General features: G+C 35.0%; 1 protein-coding gene across 1 annotated transcript; it reads right to left on the bottom strand.

Moving 5' to 3' along the window:
- Positions 1-330: 330 nt before the first annotated feature.
- LOC123535265 (protein lin-52 homolog) lies at positions 331-17,760 on the bottom strand. Its single transcript, XM_053550085.1, has 6 exons — positions 17,689-17,760; positions 14,773-14,871; positions 14,223-14,257; positions 7,189-7,261; positions 5,327-5,410; positions 331-3,000 (listed from the first exon to the last, which is right to left on the bottom strand). The coding sequence occupies exons 1-6, from the start codon at positions 17,723-17,725 to the stop codon at positions 2,942-2,944; spliced, it is 387 nt and encodes a 128-aa protein (XP_053406060.1). The 5' UTR covers positions 17,726-17,760; the 3' UTR covers positions 331-2,941.
- Between the last annotated feature and the right edge of the window lie 1,881 nt (positions 17,761-19,641).

Below are 19,641 nucleotides of genomic sequence, written 5' to 3'. Positions count from 1 at the left end.
GACCTATTTTTCTCGGGTCATATACCTACCGGTATGCAAGTCTGATCAAGACTGCTCAAAGAAAAACCGATTCAATACCGATGATTAAGTAAAAAATGCTAAATTTTCTTTGTTACAGATTACATAATAAATTGAAACCTAAATAACTAATTTGTACAAGTATTCAGGTAAGCAGTATAGGTAATCATGGCCCTCTAACATATTTTTACACCAACTTTTTCATAGCTTACAATACTGTGGAGTTTCTTTGTATGATATTAATAACTGAAATAAAACAACCATATCTGTTCACTAGGTCATGAATAACAATTTCTTCTTGATACATAAGAATTTAATGATAAATATATATATATATATATAACAAGAATGTGTAAACTCTGTATGACAAATGCTTGACAGAATAATACTTAAAAAAAAAAAAGTAACCTGAAAGTCCAAAAAACGTGTGTATGACCTTTCCATGTTAATGATGTATACAAACTTCCATATGAATTTGATGGAAACTGTAGTAGGAGTAGAGTACACAAACTAAATACATAGGTGTAATATTTTTTATGTGTAAAAAAATCCCATTACTCGAGAAAATTGGACATGAAAGTCCCGACAAAATTTCATTTGAACTGCATAACAAGAGATCACAGAAAGATCTTGGCACCCACCATTGAGCCATTTTTGAATGTTCCAAATTTCAAGACTAGCTCAAGGTCAAATTTCATTTCCATACACAACAATGTGCATGTGGTCCAAATTTGAAATCTGTAGCTTGAGAAATGTGAAAGTAGGTCACTAGATCAATTTCAAGGTCAAAGTTCATTTCGGTATACAAAACTAAGCATGTGGTTCAAATTTGGAGGCTGTAGCTTGAGAAATGCGAAAGTAGGTACTAGGTAAAAATCAATGTCAAATTTCAATTCAGAACACAAAAATATGCATGTGGTCCAAATTTGAAGCCTGTAGCTTCAGAAATGTGAAACTAGGTCACTAGGTCAATCTCAAGATCAAAATTCATTTCGGTACACAAAACTATACATGTGCTCCAAATTTGAAGGCTGTAGCTTGAGAAATGTGAAAGTAGGTCACTAGGTCAAAATCAAGGTCAAATTTCATTTCGAAACACAAAACTATGCATGTGGTCAAAATTTGAAGCTTGTACCTTCAAAAATGTGAAAGTAGGTCACTAGGTCAATGTCAAGGTCAAAGTTTTTTTCCAGTGCAAGAAACTATGCATGTGGTCCAAGTTTGAAGGCTGTAGCTTGAGAAATGTGACAGTAGGTCACTAGGTCAAAATCAAGGTCAAATTTCATTTTGGAACACAAAACTATGCATGTGGTCCAAATTTGAAGCCTGTACCTTCAAAACTGTGAAAGTAGGTCACTAGATCAATGTCAAGGTCAAAGTTTCTTTTGGCGCACAAAACTATGCATGTGGTCCAAATTTGAAGGCTGTGGGCGTGGAAGTAGGTCACTAGGTCAAAATCAAGGTCAACTCATGTCAAGGTTCATCTTGCCACTCAAAACTATATATGTGGTCCAAATCTGAATGTTGTAGGTTATTGACAAGATTTTAAAAGCTTTTCCCTATACAAGTCTATATGAACCATGTGACCCCAGTGCGAGCCATATTTGACCCTAGTGGGATAATTTGAACAAACTTGGTAGAGAACCACTAGATGATGCTACATTACAAATATCAAAGCCCTAGGCTTTGTGGTTTGGACAAGAAGATTTTCAAAGTTTTTCCCTATACAAGTCTATGTGACCCAGGGGTGGGGCCATATTTGACCCTAGGGAGATAATTTGAAAAATCTTGGTAGAGGACCACCAGATGAAGCTTCATACCAAATATCAAAGCCCTAGGCCCTGTGCTTTTTCAAAGATTTTCCTTGTATAAATCTATGTAAATTATAAAAACAAAGGGCCATAACTCACTAAAAAATTGTTGAACCAGTCTGATTTTCAGGAGGACACAACTAGGGTACCAATACATCATTCTGACAATGTTTAGTCAAAATCCCCCCAGTAGTTTTTGAGGCGATGCGATAACGAGAAATTGTTAACGGAAGGACGGACCACGGACGCAGAGTGATTTGAATAGCCCACCATCTGATGATGGTAAGCTAAAAACTGCACGAGCACTGCAGTCTAGTACAAAAAGTGAAATGATGGACAGTCCAAACTCTATGCATCAGGGAGTCTCTGACACATAAAAGATGGCTTTAAGCAAAATCAACATCAGCAACAAAGTAGCATGAATGTTACAATTAGATTCTCGGTACAACTTCCTGCCTTGCTTTCAGACAAGATCACAAGTTTCTTAGAATACAGTTTTAAATTGTTTAGAAAAGTTGACTTAGACCTGCACTGTCAAGTAACATATGACCATACAGTGACAGTAAGAGGGGGTACTATTGTACTTCGGACACATATCCATATGATGTAAAAGACTGTGTACTGTATAATCAGAAATCATTGGTAAAAAGGCTTAAATTCAAATAAGGCAACGTAACTTTGTTACAGCGGAGGCATTTTTTAAACAAATAATTTTCATGAGCTAGAAAGTGAATTCAAACAAAAACTACAAATCAATTGAGAACAACTTACTGTTTAAAAATACATCAAAACTGTTCTACTGTTGTCAATGATCTTTAGACCATGGTTCTTCTTGCAGTTCTAGTAAAATTGTTGCAAGAAAATAAACTCCTATCTCCGCATTTTACGTGAATGAAAATGATTCTTGTTTTTTTTTTGGTGCAAAAATTGGTCATTTTAGTCTCGTTCACACTCCACAATTCCCTCTTTTGCTGGTTACAAAAATGTCACAAGACACTTCAGTGACGTATCATAATAGCTCTGCCTTGTGGTTCCTGACCTTGTTACCATCAGCAGGTTCACATACTAAATATAATATTGCACTTGTAAGAAACTCTTTTTCCTTTGGATCATCAGTTTCTCTTTGGTTTCTGAAGAACTTGTAAAAACTTTCCCCTCGTCATTTCTCTTGCTGAAAATTATCAATATATTCATTAGTTTCATGCATCCCAAGGTATGTAGAATGTCACTGAATAAATATTTAAGTGTTAGTGGTATCCAAATCCAGGATACAGTCAACTCAACAGGGTGAAAAAAACACTTTTAGCCCTATTCTTGAAGTTTAAAATTGTAAAATTTTCTAGGAATTACTGGATTTTATACTACACACCATTTAGTTGCAAGTCCTACATAATATGAATATATTACACTCACAATGACCAGATACATGTATGCTACAACAAAAAGAAAAAGAAGGTTTTTATAAAATTTATACATAAGGAATCAATATTACAAGTCAAACTAAAAGTGTGCTGAAATGTATGCTTAAACTGATGTCAAGTATGGCAGCGAACACTTTTTTATGAAACAATTTACTACTGTATTATCAGTAGTTTTTGTGTGACCAAAATTCCAATGACTTTAAAAAGTTGTGAAATAACACGAGGATTAATCTTCATATGAGTTGCGCCATGAGAAAACCAACATAGTGGCTTTGCGACCAGCATGGATCCAGACCATCCTGCGCATCCGTGCAGTTTGGTCAGGATCCATGCTGTTCACTAACAGTTTCTCTAATTTCAATAGGCTTTGAAAGCGAACAGCATGGATCCTGACCAGACTGTGTGCAGGCTGGTCTGGATCCATGCTGGTTGCAAAGCCACTATGTTGGTTTTCCCATGGCGCGGCTCATATTTTGTTCCATAAGCTCAGCTTCAATAAGAGTTCTGCAAAAATACTAAAACATCAAAGACGATCCCTTGTGAATATTTCTGATTTTACAATACAGTGTTCAGGAACCTGGAAAACTTTCCCAACCATGTTTAATGATAAAATCGAAACTCTATGGTACAATAAATTCGTGTTACAGTTCTAATTTATATGCCTTCAAAAGTAGGACAGATGTCATATTTTAGGTTTTATAGCTGAATTTGTTACAGCTTTGTAAGTTTTAATTCTTTTGATATTACAGGTATTCTTTACAGATACATTATCAAACATTAAAAATGCCTTAACATATATCTACTACTTAAAATATCTTAATCAAAGGACAAATGATCTGACATGTTAACTTGTTTGACTGGGTCTGCTGTTTTTCACAGTATTTCAATTATGTAATAACAGCCAGTGTACCTGGATTTCATAATAAAGCTGTCGGACCTGTTCTCTGCAAGTAACTGACTTACATTGTCCCAACATGAAACAGAAGTTGGTGATGAGTGACTTAAGACACAGTGTTTTCTGTCAAATTGTCTAGAACAGTTCACTTACCAAGGGATCAAACTTGCAACCTCCTGATCTATCGTCTTTAGTGACTTCAATAAAAACAAGCTGTCACTACTGGTGACAATTGCCCCCCGAAGCGTGCCCAAGAATGCTACAGCTGTATGCGCAAAAAAAATCACACATCATTTCATGACCTTGACCTAAGAGGCCTGGGTCATAAGTGTGACACACATTCTCAATATGGTTAACATTTGTCTCAAATTATTTTCAAATCCCCTAATAAATGGCAGAGTTATGGACCAGACAAGAAACACCTTTGACTTCTCAGTGTGACCTTGACCTTGAAGCTAAGGGTCTTGTGCATGACATCTCACCTCATTATAGGGAACATTTATTCCAAGTAATTTTAAAATTCCTTCATCAATGGCAGAGTAATGGACCGGACAAGAAACAGACGATGTTAACCTTTAACCTCTTAAGTGTGACCTTGACCTTAGAGCTAGAGGTCTGGATCTTACGCATGACATGTCGTCTCATTATGAGGAACATTTATGCCAAGAAATTTCAAAATCCCTTCATGAATGCAGAGTTATGGACCCGACATGAAACAGACCCTGTTAACCCTTGACTTCTAAGTGTGACCTTGATCTTGGAGCCAGGAGTCTGGGTCTTGCTCATGACATATCGTCTCCTTATGGTAAATATTTATGCCAAGTTATTTGAAAATTTCTTCATGGATGGCAGAGTTATGGACCAGACAAGAAACAGACCATGATAACCTTTGACCTCTGTGACCTTGACCTTGAAGCTAAGGGTCTGAATCTTGCGCATGACACATCGTCTCATTATGGGAACATTTATGCCTAGTGATTTCAAAATCCCTTTATGGATGGAAGAGTTACAGTCTGGACAAGAATTTACCAGACACACGGACGGACAGTGCGATTTTAATATGAAAAGCGTTTATTTCATACCACCGGTAGTTACCTCAACAGTGACAGAACTATCTAATGGTGTCAAAATACAAGGTTATTCCATGATCCCTTTCAAATACTGAACTTTAGAAAATATACCTTCATCAAGCCCAAGCTGATATGCTAGGTTCTGTAAGCCCCTTACTTTCTCCATCAGCTGTGATGTTGTTAAACTTCCAAATTCTGACAGAAAAAAAAATCATTCATTTATCATTCAAAACATTAACATCTATATTTAAAATCTGGAAGACTTTCGCAGGCCTCCTAGCAGGCCTGAACAAAAATAAAGGTTTTTATAAAGGCTCCAATCTATGGAAATAAAGGCCTTTTAGTGTAAAATATTAAAAAATAAGGAGTAAATAAAGGCTATTTTTGTCGGAATTCTCGTTGAAAACACAATATATATAGGTATTTACTAAAAAAAAGTTAATTTATATATGGAAACCCACACTCTAAAACCACAGATATCAGAAATAGGCATGTTTGATATTAAAAGGGGGGAAGAAATACAGTAGTATAACCATTACTTGCTTTAAACTGGCACGGCAAGCAGTCTGAACAAAAATATAGGTTTTGAGTGAAAATTACAGGCTATTTGGCCGTTTTAAAGGTTTTTTCAGAAGATTTAAAGGTTTTAAAGGTTTGCTCTGAAATTAAAGGGTTTTAAAGGTTTCACTAGGAGGCCTGCTTTCGTAACATGGTGCAGTTCTTACAAAGAAAATGTTAATGTTGCAAAAACTGTGTCAGGATCTTAAGTAAAAGTCCTTTGGGACAAACCTTGATTATAAGACTGATCATAAACTCATGGATTTTACTTGAGGGCACTGACCTTCAGATTTTTAATAAAAATTATCTTTCTTTAAACTTGAAGTTTGGTCATACTATGAACATTAGGACTTGAGTTTTTGCTTCTAAACTATCTGAAGTTTCTAAGCCTTATTTTAAAATATAAGCATGGGCATTTAAGCAATCATTTCCTGATACTATAGTAGTATCCAGAACTCATTTTTTGTTGTTGTACAATCTGGAGGACAGTGCCTTTAGGACTGTATGTGACAGGAGCATGAAGATACATGTGGAGACTAATAATATTTCAGAAGTGGACACAGGAGTTGCTTTAAGTTACAAGCTTTCATTTAAAAATAATCAGTGAATATAAAACAAATATAATAATAATTGTTTTTTTATTAGATGCAACACCCAATGTAAAGAATAGCACCAGCAAAGACCTTCTGTACCAGTCAAACTGTGAAATAAAAGTTGCACCGTGACCTTACTGATTTAATTTTTTTTTATTTATTTTGTTAGGTTTAATGTCGCACTGACACTATTATAGGTCATGTGGCGACTTTCCAGCTTTGATGGTGGAAGAAGACACCAGGTGCCCCTTCGTGTATTTTGTTTGTTTGTTTTGGGTTTAACGCCGTTTTTCAACAGTATTTCAGTCATGTAACGGTGGGCAGTTAACCTAACCAGTTTTCCTGGATTCTGTACCAGTACAAACCTGTTCTCCGCAAGTAACTGCCAACTTCCCCACATGAATCAGAGGTGGAGGACTAATGATTTCAGACACAATGTCGTTTATCAAATAGTCACGGAGAACATGCGCCCCGCCCGAGGATCGAACTCGCGACCCCGAGATCCGTAGACCGACGCTCTTACCTACTGAGCTAAGCGGGCGGGTCCCCATCGTGTATTATTTCATCATGAACGGGCACCTGGGTTGAACCACCAACTTTCGGTAAGCCAGCTGGATGGATTTCTCATATGAAGAATTCAATGCCCCGGGTGAGGCTCGAACCCACATCGGTGAGGGGCAAGTGATTTAAATCCATCAACCTTAACTACTAGGCCACTGAAAATACAGCTGAAAACTTGTTCAAACACCAATACATTTGTACAAAGTATCCAGTATAGAGATCTTTCTTATACTAAAAGACAGGAGTTAGGGACTAGCTTACCTTGTAATAAATTGATATCATCATTTTCTAAATCTGCCATCCATTTTGGCGGGCTGTTTGTTCGTGATGAAGGCTGGAAAAAAGTAAAAGGTTTAACCGTATTAAATCTTCATATAACTAGCTATATCCTGGTAACCAGTCAAGTTAGTGACGATTTCAAATCATTTTAAAGTTGTCAAGATCATAATTATCTAGGCCATAACACTCGCCAACATTAAATCTCTTTGCTATAATTTATTTTATTTTGTAGGGTTTAATGTTGCATCGACACATTTATAGGTCATATGGCAACTTTCCAGCTTTGATGGTGGAGGAAGACCCCGGGTGCCCCTCCGTGCATTATTTCATCACGAGCAGGCATCTGGGTAAACCACCGACCTTCCGTAAGCCAGCTGGATGGCTTCCTCAAATGAAGAATTCAATGCCATTAGTGAGGCTCAAACCAACATCAATGAGGTGGAAGTGATTTGAAGTCATTAACCTTAACCACTCTGCCTCTCTTTACTAAAAGTGTTAGCTTACCAGTTTATAAATGTAATTAATCATTACGATGCCAAATAAACCTATTTATTCTATGATGTTTTAAAATGGCACCAAAACTTTCACATTCGAAGCCATGATAATCTGATTGGAAATGATCTAAGAAAATGAGTGGTCACATTTAATAGATGTTTTGTTGAGAAAAAAGAAAGTTATCAATGTTTTTTCAAATTTTACAGCCAAGTTTGCCACAGTAAATCTACATGTTACAGCCAAATGGTTCCAAACATTTCATAGCAAACCATACTTTAATTTACCAGTTTATCAGCAAATCATACACCATCATGTGTTAACTTAGTTTATCACCTTACAACAACCAACCATATTTTCATTTATATGTAAGCTTGTCAGTTTATCATCAAACTTTATATGTATTTATGTATTTGCTTATCAGCAAAACTATACTTTTATATATGATTAAAGTTACCAGTCAATCAGCAAACCATACTCTCATCTAATGATCCATCTTAGCTTTCCAGTTTATTAGCAAGCCATTATTTCATTTATCAGGGTTGTAGAAATGTTTTCAAGTAGCAGGAAAATCACAAAAAGTAGAAGGGAGGTCGGGAAGTTCCCCCACTATTGGGTTCAAGGGGATTTTGTCCCCTTTGGGGATTCAGGGGGGCAAAGGCCCCCAAGCCGACAGCACTTTTAGACTTTCTGAAACACAAATTCAAGTCATATGAGGCAGATTTTTCATCATTTATTACCATCCAGAGCTAATGCTGCATGTGCGTGTGGGAAACTATTGTCACGTTAAAAAAATAGCGACTGGGGTTTTCAGTGAAAGTAAACAAATTATTTACTTGAGCCAATGCAGCATCGTGTCCCGTCAACTTTCAGTGGATGTGAACACAATATTGACATTTATTTTCTTTGTTGCAGCAAAAGTAGCTGGTGAGAATGCTCAAACAGCTAGGTGATTTTTCTGGCTTCCGGCCCTTTTCTACACCCTTGATTTATGTGTTAGCTTTCCAAGTTATCAGAAAAACCATACTTTCATTTATATGTGAACTTATCAGTTTAGTAGCAAACCAAATTTTCCTTTATGTGTAAGCTTACCAGTGTATCACAAAAAATATTCTCATCTATATGTTAGTTTACAAGTTTATTAGCAAGCCATCATTTCATTTATATGTTAGCTTACGTCATAATACAAGTTTATCAGCAAGCTACAAATTCATTTATGTGTTAGCTTACCAGTTTATCAGCAAACCACACTTTCATTTATATGTTAGCTTACCAGTTTATCAGCAAGCCACACTTTCATTTATGTGTTAGCTTACCAGTTTATCAGCAAACCACACTTTCATTTGTATGTTAGCTTACCAGTTTATCCGCAAACCACACTTTCATTTATATGTTAGCTTACAAGTTTATCAGCAAGCCACACTTTCATTTATGTGTTAGCTTACCAGTTTATCAGCAAACCACACTTTCATTTATGTGTTAGCTTACCAGTTTATCAGCAAGCCACACTTTCATTTATACATTAGCTTACCAGTTTATCAGCACATTACACTCTCGCTTATGCATTATTTTACTAGTTTATCAGCAAGCCACACTTTCATTTATATGTTAGCTAACTGGTTTATCAGCAAACCACACTTTCATTTATGTGTTAGCTTACCAGTTTATCAGCAAACAACTTTCATTTTGGTGTTAGCCTATTAGTTGATCAGCAAACTTTTCATCAGCAAACCATACATTCATTAATGTGTTAGCTTACTAGTTGATCAGCAAACTTTTCATCAGCAAACCATACATTCATTAATGTGTTAGCTAACTAGTTGATCAGCAAACTTCTGATCAGCAAACCATACATTCACAAGATATTCATGTGTTAGTTTACTAGTTGACCTGCAAACCATACATTCATTTATGTCAAATTATGTGTGAGCTAACAAGTTTTTCAGTGCAAACAATACATTCATTTATGTGTTAGCTTACCAGTTTTTCAGTGCAAACCATACATTCATTTAAGGGGGAATGGTACTTTGTCAAAATTTAAGATTTGCTAATAGTCGTATATACCAAAATAAACTTGAAGATATTTCAAATTTGTATAATCATCTTTTAGAGCGATAAACATGCATATGACGTTACCATGACGTCGCAAACATGACCCGTTTTCGCACTTTTTACGTCCGTTAATGGTAGCACTAAAATGGTATAAAACTCGATACTACAAACATATTTTTGGCGTCAATGCATTAGATTATATATCAAACGACAGAATAAAGCAATTTCTTAGTGATCATTAACATGAAAAGGTATTTTCTATCCGAATTTTCGAAGGAGGTGCGAAAACAGACATTTGGTTGTTTAAGAAAATTCAGGGAAAAAATCGCTTCTGGTCCATTTTGCAAAAAAATGGCCCGTGGAATTTTTGCCAAATTTTTGTATGTAAAAATTCATTATTTTGTTAATGGCTGTGCCAAAATAGGAAAAAGTTCACCGAAGCGTTTTTCTAGTACAACCGTTTGAATTAGAGCATTGTGACGCAATAAACAACGTTGCTTAAGACATGACGTAAGCACGTGAATATTTACATTATTAGCCTTATTTTTACACCAGTGGCTGCAAAGATGGTGCTTTCCATACATATGTGGAACTATGCTTTATAGCGCCTGTATTAATTCAGCTTCTCCTTTTTGTTTGTCTTGATTGACAGCGTATGTGAAATTTTTAATGAATGATGATTTCACTTTTTCGGTTAATGATGGACAGGCTCGACTAATCTTTTCAAGTTTATTTCCTACGATCCGTTTTGTATGTGCTGGATCTGAAAATTTTACAATGTCAGAATTAACTTTCTCCCTTGTTTACCTTCGTTGCTGCAGAGTCATCGTCCTCTATAATATGTTTGTACATCAGTCCAGAATTGCTTGCTCTTTATGCAATTGAGCACGAATATCGGGCTCCATAGCTTTTACAGAATTGCTCCAATTTTTTGGCATCTGTGAAGTTGACCATATTTAATTGTTTTCGTGTAAACTTTGATAAGTTTTCACACAGTTATGTTACTTTCAAACATTACATATGTTGCAACAATATTTGCTATTCATTTATAAACTTGAACCAATATAATAAACAGTTATTGACTGTTAAGCCATCGGATATGATGTGATATTCAACGGAAGAGGACAATATTGACCTCTTCCAGTGAATACCATAGCATATCCAATGGCTCAAGGGTCAATAATAATATAATTTTCAAAACGAAATTAACATAAATAATTGACAGAAAACTCAATAAAATATTGCTCTTTTTCACTCTAACTTTTTAGAAAATTATTTTACTTATATAGCAGTCATAGTTTAATAACACTCACACGGGTGTGTTAAATTTGCATTAAATTAGTTTTGTATGTGTATTTATTTTATATAATAAGTTGCTTTGAAACAAACATAATATTTTGATGGCAAATTTATATTTATAGATAGATTTATTGATAATATTTCTTTAGTACTAATATTTACGAGATTATCCCATTTTTGTTTTCATGCAAAAATATAGCCAAGGGAGACAAACAGATACTGATTAATTAAGTACGGCTGTTATATACATTCTTATTACACAACCTAAAGTATAGATTTGTACCAGCATCGTGCTGACTTGTCAGGAAATTATCAGTAGCGCGGTACGGTGACCTCGGAAAAGGGCCCATAACATGCGAGATTGTCGGCTTATATAGAAATTCCAAATGAATTCATATTATTGTTTGTTTTGATTGATAGAATCCTGTTTTACGGCCCTTTCAGTATTTCAGTTATGTCAGGCAGGTACACAAGCTTACTGCCGCTCATTGGCTGTTTTTTGATTAAAAATATAAGCATTCTTAATTTATTAAGACTTATTATATAGCCATTCTATTCAAACTTATTCTTTCTAAAATACGTGTAAAATAAAAGCTCAGTACATAATCCAGGATCGGGAACGGATTTAGCATCTTTTAGAGTGATCGTTCTCTAGTGTATACTGCTAGTTTCTATTTGGACCAACATTGCAAACTTCAATATACTTTTATTGAATTTTAGGAAAGACAATATTGTGAACCAAGCCGCGAAACAAACGGCATCTGGACGAACATTCATCATTCTATATCGTTATGTCGTCATGTAAACGGAAGGGGCACCTGTCCGTGATGGCATGTTTAAAATTCATAATTTAGTCGTTTCTATTCAGGCTTGTTTCCCCGTCCCGTGCAACAAATAACAGAAATATTTAAATGAAATGAGCCGCGCCTTGTGAAAACCAACATACGGTGGCTTTGCAGTCTGGTCAGGATCCATGCTGTTCGCTAACGGTTTCTTAAATTGCAATAGGCTTTAAAAGCGAACAACATAGATCCTGACAAGACTGCGCAAGCTGGTCTTGATCAAAGCTAGTCGCAAAGCCACTATGTTGGTTTTTTCATGGCGCGGCTCAAATAACAATGTTAAAACAGGTAGAACGGTAATCATTCATGTAAATGTTTTGACGTGTAATCTTTGCAAACAGTACACGGCGGAATCTTAAAATTCATACGTAAAATTCGAATTTTAAAATTCCGTTGTACTGCTTGCAAAAAAAAATAGCGTATATATATGAACTGTCAACTTTTAGGACTGCCTACGTGGTCTGATTCACTGAGATATCTCACTGATGGAGGACTGTAAGTTCGAGCCCCGCTACCGAACATGGCTCTTTATGTGAGAACACTTGGTAGTTTGTGTCGGAGGTTAGGGGTTTAGTACTGGTCGTTCCCAGGAACAATGTTTAAGGAAACTACCCGCCATACTGTTGAAACGAGCGTAAAAACTTGATTCAGAAAATTAATCAACTTTTTTGACAGCCTTATTACTGTAGTACTTACTTAAATTCTATAAATCTGCCTTTAATTGTATCATTAACACAATTTAAACGAAATTCACATTCGGACAGAACTTTGCGGAAATGTTTGTATTTTAATTATCCCATGCTTACCTAATGCAGCTGCAACGTTTATTAAATAGGGGTTCCGTAAAATGCCATAGCATTTTAGATATTTAAATGTAGTACACTATGTAGACCATACTTAGTTTCGGAAAATAGGTTTTTTCCAGTAAAGTCTTTGTTTTGAGTTTAACGCCATTTTTTCAACAGTTTTTTCAGTCATATAACGGCGAGCTGTTAACCTAACCAGTTTTCCTGGATTCTGTACCAGTACAAACCTGTTCTCCGCAAGTAACTGCCAACTTCCCCACATGAATCAGAGGTGGAGGACTAATGATATCAGACACAGTGTCGTTCATCAAATAGTCACGGAGAACATACGCCCCGTCCGAGGATCGAACTAGCGACCCGAGATCCGTAGACCAACGCTTTTACCTATTGAGCTAAGCGGGCGGGCTTCAGTAAAGTCTTTTTCCGCATATTTTGCAACCATTGTCAAATACATTACCAAAATATGCATAATCGACGATTCTTCTATTTTGCTTTTCTCCGTTTTATTATCACCCCCGACACTCCCTTTCTTCAAAAACTTAACATTTTTAGCCTTCTGAACTGTCCGTATTTATCGCGACTTATTTTAGAGAGCAGCTGAGTTTGAAAAAGGTGCATGCAGTGGCTATTGAAATGAAAATCAAGAACTTCTAGTAATTTAAAAGATACGCACTTTTCAATGAAAATATTTTGGAATACTGCATGTTATGAAATGTGTAATATTTTTACGATTAGATTGAAATATTTAATTCATGTCTCATAACTGCTTGTTTATAGGTTTCCAGGTAGAATTATGACAAGCCATTTAAAATAAACACATGTAACGTTACATAACGATTACATGTCTTTTAACGACGCTGCAGTAGTCAAGTTCAAACGGTTTTTACTACAAAAACGCTTCGGTGAACTTTTTTCTATTTTGCATAGATATTAACAATATAATGAATTTTCACATACAAAAATTTGGCAAAAATTCCACGGGCCAGTTTTTTGCAAAATGGATCAGAATCGATTTTCTTCCTGAATTTTCTTAAACAACCAAATGTCTGTTTTCGAACCTCCTTCGAAAATTCAGGTAGAAAATACCTGTTCATGTTAATAATCACTAAGAAATTGCTTTATTCTGTCGTTTGATATATAATCTAATGCATTGACGCCAACAATACGCTTGTAGTATCGAGTTTTATACTATTTTAGTGCTACCATTAACGGACGTAAAAAGCGCGAAAACGGGTCATGTTTGCGACGTCATGGTAACGTCATACGCATGTTTATTGCTCTAAAAGATGATGATATCAATTGGAAATATCTTCAAGTTTATTTTGGTATATAAGACAATCAGCAAATCTTAAATTTTGACAAAGTACCATTCCCCCTTAAGTGTTAGCTTACCAGTTTTTCAGTGCAAACCATACATTCATTTATGTGTTAGCTTACCAGTTTTTCAGTGCAAACCATACATTCATTTATGTGTTAGCTTACCAGTTTATCAGCAAACCATACATTCATTTATGTGTTAGCTTACCAGTTTATCAGCTGCATATTCAGACACACCAGGAACTGAAACAAAATAACAATACTTTGTACACTGAATTGTATTTCACTGCTTCTACCTCTTAAGTAATGTAAATGAAGATTCTGCAGGTTAAATTACAAGATATTTTTTCACATGTTGTAGCAGTAATACTGAAGACATCATTTTAGGAAAATGACTATGAAAATTATACTAGTACTTTTAATTTGAATGTATTCAAAAACAGTATACTGTACAGTTTTTTTTCTCTAAAGTAATGAAATTAACCTATAGAAACTGAATTGCTGCATTTTTATCTAGTTCAAAATTAGTTCACTGAAAATGCCTATACATAACTGGCAATTTAACTACATTAAACATATGATAACAGATTTGGTTTTCTGTCAGTATTTAAACTGGGCATTGCTTCTTTAAACATGTAAGTAAGGTCAAGCAACCACAGAGGTTTACCATTTACCAACTTACCGGTACTACAAAGTACAATAAACACAAACTTCTAATTTTAGCCCTCTTCAAATTCAACACAAATTTATCAGCTTACTTTGTTCAGGCCACAAATCCGGAGACGCTCTATCAAGCTTCTCAAAACTCAAAAGCTGATCTGTGTCAGTAGGTGTATTTTCATACCATTTTCCACCATCTGAAAAATAAGTTTGAATGTTGTTTATAAAAATCACATGGCTCATATGAGGGCCTGATCATTTTTTACTTCAAGATTTTATAGGTAAACAAAACAAAAATATGATATACCGGTAAGGGTCAAAACATTCACCTGTGGTATATTTACAAAAAAGGCTTTTCAACCTATAAATATACTTTTCCACTTTCATGCTAAGTCACCTAGGCTTTTTAGACCCAATGTAAAAGGCAATGGTTAGGGGTCTGTTGTCATTTTTTCAGTTTAAAAACTACCTAATAACATCAGTTTGAACAACAACACCCACTCTAACATTAAACAATTGTTTTTGTCATTTTAAGGGGATCTTGACTTAATACCATAAACTGAACTAGAGAATAATTTCTGCTTGTTGCCTTAATTGTTGTTAAAATGAAATAAAAAGAAACTCTGCATGCCTGACTGAATTCAGAAATATTACAGCAGATGGGTGATTGTCAAAGTGCACAGCGCTTTGTGGAGATATGTACAGAAGGGGTATCTTCTAGTGTAATAGGGGTTAGGGGTCTCCCCTGAACAGATTTAAATATAGGTATGGGTTTTGTATGTAATTGGTGGCTTCTTGTTTATTTTTCGGGGTCTAGTTTCTGAGCTAAATATATCTATTCCAAGATTACTGTACGTGATTGGGTTATCTTTCCAGATAGGCAGCACCTAATTTCATATAGTTCCATATACATAGGTGCAGATGTTTTCTTGAAGTCAGTGGCTAGGGGTCCTGTAACCCGAGCCTAGTAGTAAAGATCTGGTTACCGGACTTCTAGACAATCCGTATAGAGCTGTCTAGATATCCGGTAATTAATACGAATACTGAGAACAGTTTTTATAAAGAGAAGACTTTATTTTGTCTTTGAAAATGGGAGATGAATTCTAAAGTTTGCTCTCATATATTTCTCATCGTTCTAAATACACTGTAAGTGACAGGAAACAGAAGTATTTATAATTCTTTAATCTCCGCAAATTTGATAAATAATAAATAGCCATTTGTACATCGTAATTGGAAGCGTTTATCAAATTCTTGTTTTTCTCAAGACTGATGAACTGAAATAATAAACTTAACGTTCTCTTTCATATGGATTGTATACAAACAAAGTTACCATTATATTACATGTTTTTTTGTAAATATTTTATTTATAAATAGCTTTCACTTGGGTTGGACGCATGTTGAATTTGAAATTTTAACAGTGATTTCCAGTAATCACCGTTATGTACTCGAGTAGTAAATCGAATTCAACAACTTATAAGAACAATCATAATCTACCCAGGTAAAAAATATGAAAGAAAACATTTTTATTCTTCAGTCTCGAGAAAAACACGGTGGATAAAATCTTCTAATTACCACATACAAAGTGCTAATTTATTACTATCAATAATTTACCGAATTTGTGATCGTGTTTTTCTCAGGACTAAATGATTATAAATACTTCCGTTTCCTGTCATTTCCGATGTATCTAAAATGACAAAAAACAAGAGAAAACTTTCGAAATCATCTCCCGTTTTGAAAAATAAATTAAAGTCTCCTCTCTGTGATAAATTATAGTCTCCTCTCTGTAAATACCGTTCTCAGTATTCATATTGATTACTTGACTGGGTTGTCTAGACTGCCTTTCTTGAATTGCCCATAACTTATGATGAAATTTTAGTCAAAATAATTCGAAGTTCAGATTGTTTTATATTTGTGACAGGCAATCTAAACGTCAAAACTTTGAAGGACCAAAATAATGGAGGATAAATCACAGTACACAGTCATGTAAAGTTATTGGTTTTTATCGCTTGTGAATATTAGCGTGTCAACCATTTTGTCAACACGGTAAATGTTAATCGTGTACAGTACATACATCTATAGGTTAAACTCACCAGAAAATTCGTAATGTACAGTTGGATATTCTTTGATATTTTTTACATAAATCAATGAGGAATTGAATCCCCTGTGAAGGCTTTCGATACATGTAAGTTTTATTTGAATTTATGGCCAATTCCTGAAATAATCGGCATTTAAACCTATAGCATGTAAAACGTCGGCAGCTATGAAAATTTCATTAGAAAATTGCTTCAATTATTTTGGTCTTTCAAGTGTTAGACGGGAGTGGGGATTTTGCCCATATGAAAAAATTATCTCAATATTTCCTAAGATCGCGTCAAATTAGTTGGACTAGGTGAAATTGGGTCTAATTTAAATTTACTGCTGACATCACAACGGTATCAGGGTGTGATTATGTTTTTGTGAGTTTTCCATTCGGGTAAAATGCACTTTATAATAGCTAATAGCGGTCCCTGCAAATCTGCAATGAGCATGCTCAGGGTGGCACTAGTCCAAATAATTGTACTCGAGAGTTGAATATTGTTATATATTTTTGACTTGTCGATATCGGCCTTTAGGTAGACAACATAAAATATCAAAATATAAAATCGGTCTACCCAAGGTCTCATTATTTAGACTAAGGGTGGCACAGTACTCAAACACATTCATCTAAGCATAAATTTGCCACTAACTTATAACGTCTAATTTTAAGACATTCTTAATTACTATTTTTGTTGGGACCGCTAAAGCGCATTGCACCTTCACCATCTACAAGTAGACATCGACGCTCATTAAATCGAATACAAAAATGCGCTTGAACGACTCGGATAACTTTGACATGTTTCCTTACAATTTATAAATAAAATAAAAACTAAAATGTTTGATGAATGGGGATATCAAATATATATCATTTGTTTCTTAATCAGTCTAGTAAATACTCTTGTAGTTGTCAATGTTAGCGCAGAATAAATGCATTTTACCAGATAAATTCGTTTCCTTATTCGAATTGGCCGCCATTGTTGTTGACAAAAAACACGTCTATCTGCCGTCCCTACAGGAAATCTAACGTGATTTTATTTTAATTACAAATGGTGCGTGCCCTCAGCTAAAGTGATAATGTAAAGCAAAGGTCAAAGTATTTTGGCGTGTTAAAAGGCAAAGAAAGGGAAAAAAAGATAAAAACATGGCTTCCTGGTCTAAGCGTGAAAACGTACCCAAACCAAAATTTGGGATCCGGGCATTTGCCCCAGGACATTTGCCGCGCCTCGACCCCCATTGAAAAAGTGGACTGCTGGACATTTGCCCTAGATAGGACATTTGGTCCCCACTGCCTATTTCTGAACGGACATCCCCCACCCCCAATATTTTTGCCCCACACCCCTCCAACCCAATGACTGTTTAGGAACTTAGTACATGATAATTATCGTATTTCAGGTGACAATGTCTTTGTTTCTTACCATTTTGTAGTACTTACACCAAAAAGAATAAACCAAACTCTCGTCGACCAGTTCAAACAACACTGGCATAGCCAAATGCAGCTTTCAACAAAAGGTCTGTTTTACAATAGCTTTAAACATTGCCATGAATATGAAAATTATTTCAATGTACTAAGTAGGAAAGATTATCTAACGCTTCTTAAATTTCGCACCAGCAACCACAGATTTCCAGTTGAAACAGGCCGTTATGATGGAACCCCATTTCAGGAACGTATATGCCCACTGTGCAGTAATAACTCCGTCGGAAATGAACGACATTATCTACTCAGTTGCGAATTCTTTAGGCAAGAAAGAAATAGATACCTGCGCGATTCGAATATTCAGGATAGCGATCTTTCATTTCGACAAATTATACAGTCAACAGACGCAAATTCGCTAGTGCATCTCTGCTCTTTTCTACGAATTATTATTTCTAAGTTTTGATATTGCCTCCCAGTTGCAGATACGCAAATAACCTTCCTTTTTTCTCAAGTTAATAACTAAAATACAAAACACTTAAGATAGTAAATATATATGACCTACAAACCTCATAGAGTAAATCCGAGCACGTGTAACCTATCCGTAATTCGCTGTTATTGATCCATATAAGCAAACTCTTATTTTTGTCTAAATATAGAATGACAGGTCATTAAAGCCTAATCACATACTCCCACGCTTTACTTTAAATCATTGCGACGTATTATGTAGTTCCTACTGAACTTATATATTTCGTAATCTCCCTTGTGTGTGTGTGTGTGTGTGTGTGTGTGTGTGTGTGTATTATTGTGTTTTTGTCAATTAACTAAACATCTTTTTTTCCATATTTGTTCTTTAGAAGTTGTTATTAAACGTGAGTTTATCATGTATTTGTGTTAAAGGAGTAAATGAGTTCCCCCTCAATACATATATACATGTATTTGTTAACAATTGATTGCACTCTTTTTTTTTTTTTTTTTTTTTTTTTTTTTTTTTTTTTTTTTTTTGCAGGTTACTACCGGAACTAGTTTTGGCTTTATTCAAATTTATTTGTATATCCTCATGTAGTATTATATAATACCTTGGGTGAATAAAGTTATCTATCTATCTATCTATCTATCTAACTTAGATAATTGCCAAATTAACATGTCTAGTGTTAAAAACATTGTATAGATTAAAAAAATTATAACGTTGTTATGAGCATTTTATTACTCAATAATATGTTAACACCTGAAAGTAATTAACATATTTATGAAATTATTATCAATAAAACATTTTTTGACCGAGTAATTTTGATATTGAAACAACAAACCCACAGTTATATATCTACTGGCATATAGGACAAACAAATTTTTGGAGGGGTGGGGATGCAAATATCCATTCCAAAACTAAGCAGTGGGGGGCAAATGTCCTGTCTGCTACCGCTTCGAATCCAAACTGGAAGATATGCTGGTCAGAATATCCCAAGAAATGAACGTTATT

Source organism: Mercenaria mercenaria, chromosome 1 (assembly GCF_021730395.1).
Source record: "Mercenaria mercenaria strain notata chromosome 1, MADL_Memer_1, whole genome shotgun sequence".
Lineage (NCBI taxonomy): Eukaryota > Metazoa > Mollusca > Bivalvia > Venerida > Veneridae > Mercenaria > Mercenaria mercenaria.
The sequence above is the reverse complement of the archived record's forward strand: the minus strand, read 5'-3'. Positions and strand labels throughout refer to the sequence as shown.

Bases quoted from the DNA above. Each gene is read 5' to 3' on its own strand.
- LOC123535265 (XM_053550085.1), bottom strand. From the start codon at position 17,725: ATGGCGGCCAATTCGAATAAGGAAACGAATTTATCTG. The intron at 14,872-17,688 runs GTAAAATGCATT...CTTATTTTTCAG, and splicing joins TAAGGAAACGAATTTATCTG to ATGGTGGAAAATGGTATGAA. The intron at 7,262-14,222 runs GTAAGCTAACAC...ACTTTTTTCCAG, and splicing joins AATATGCAGCTGATAAACTG to CCTTCATCACGAACAAACAG.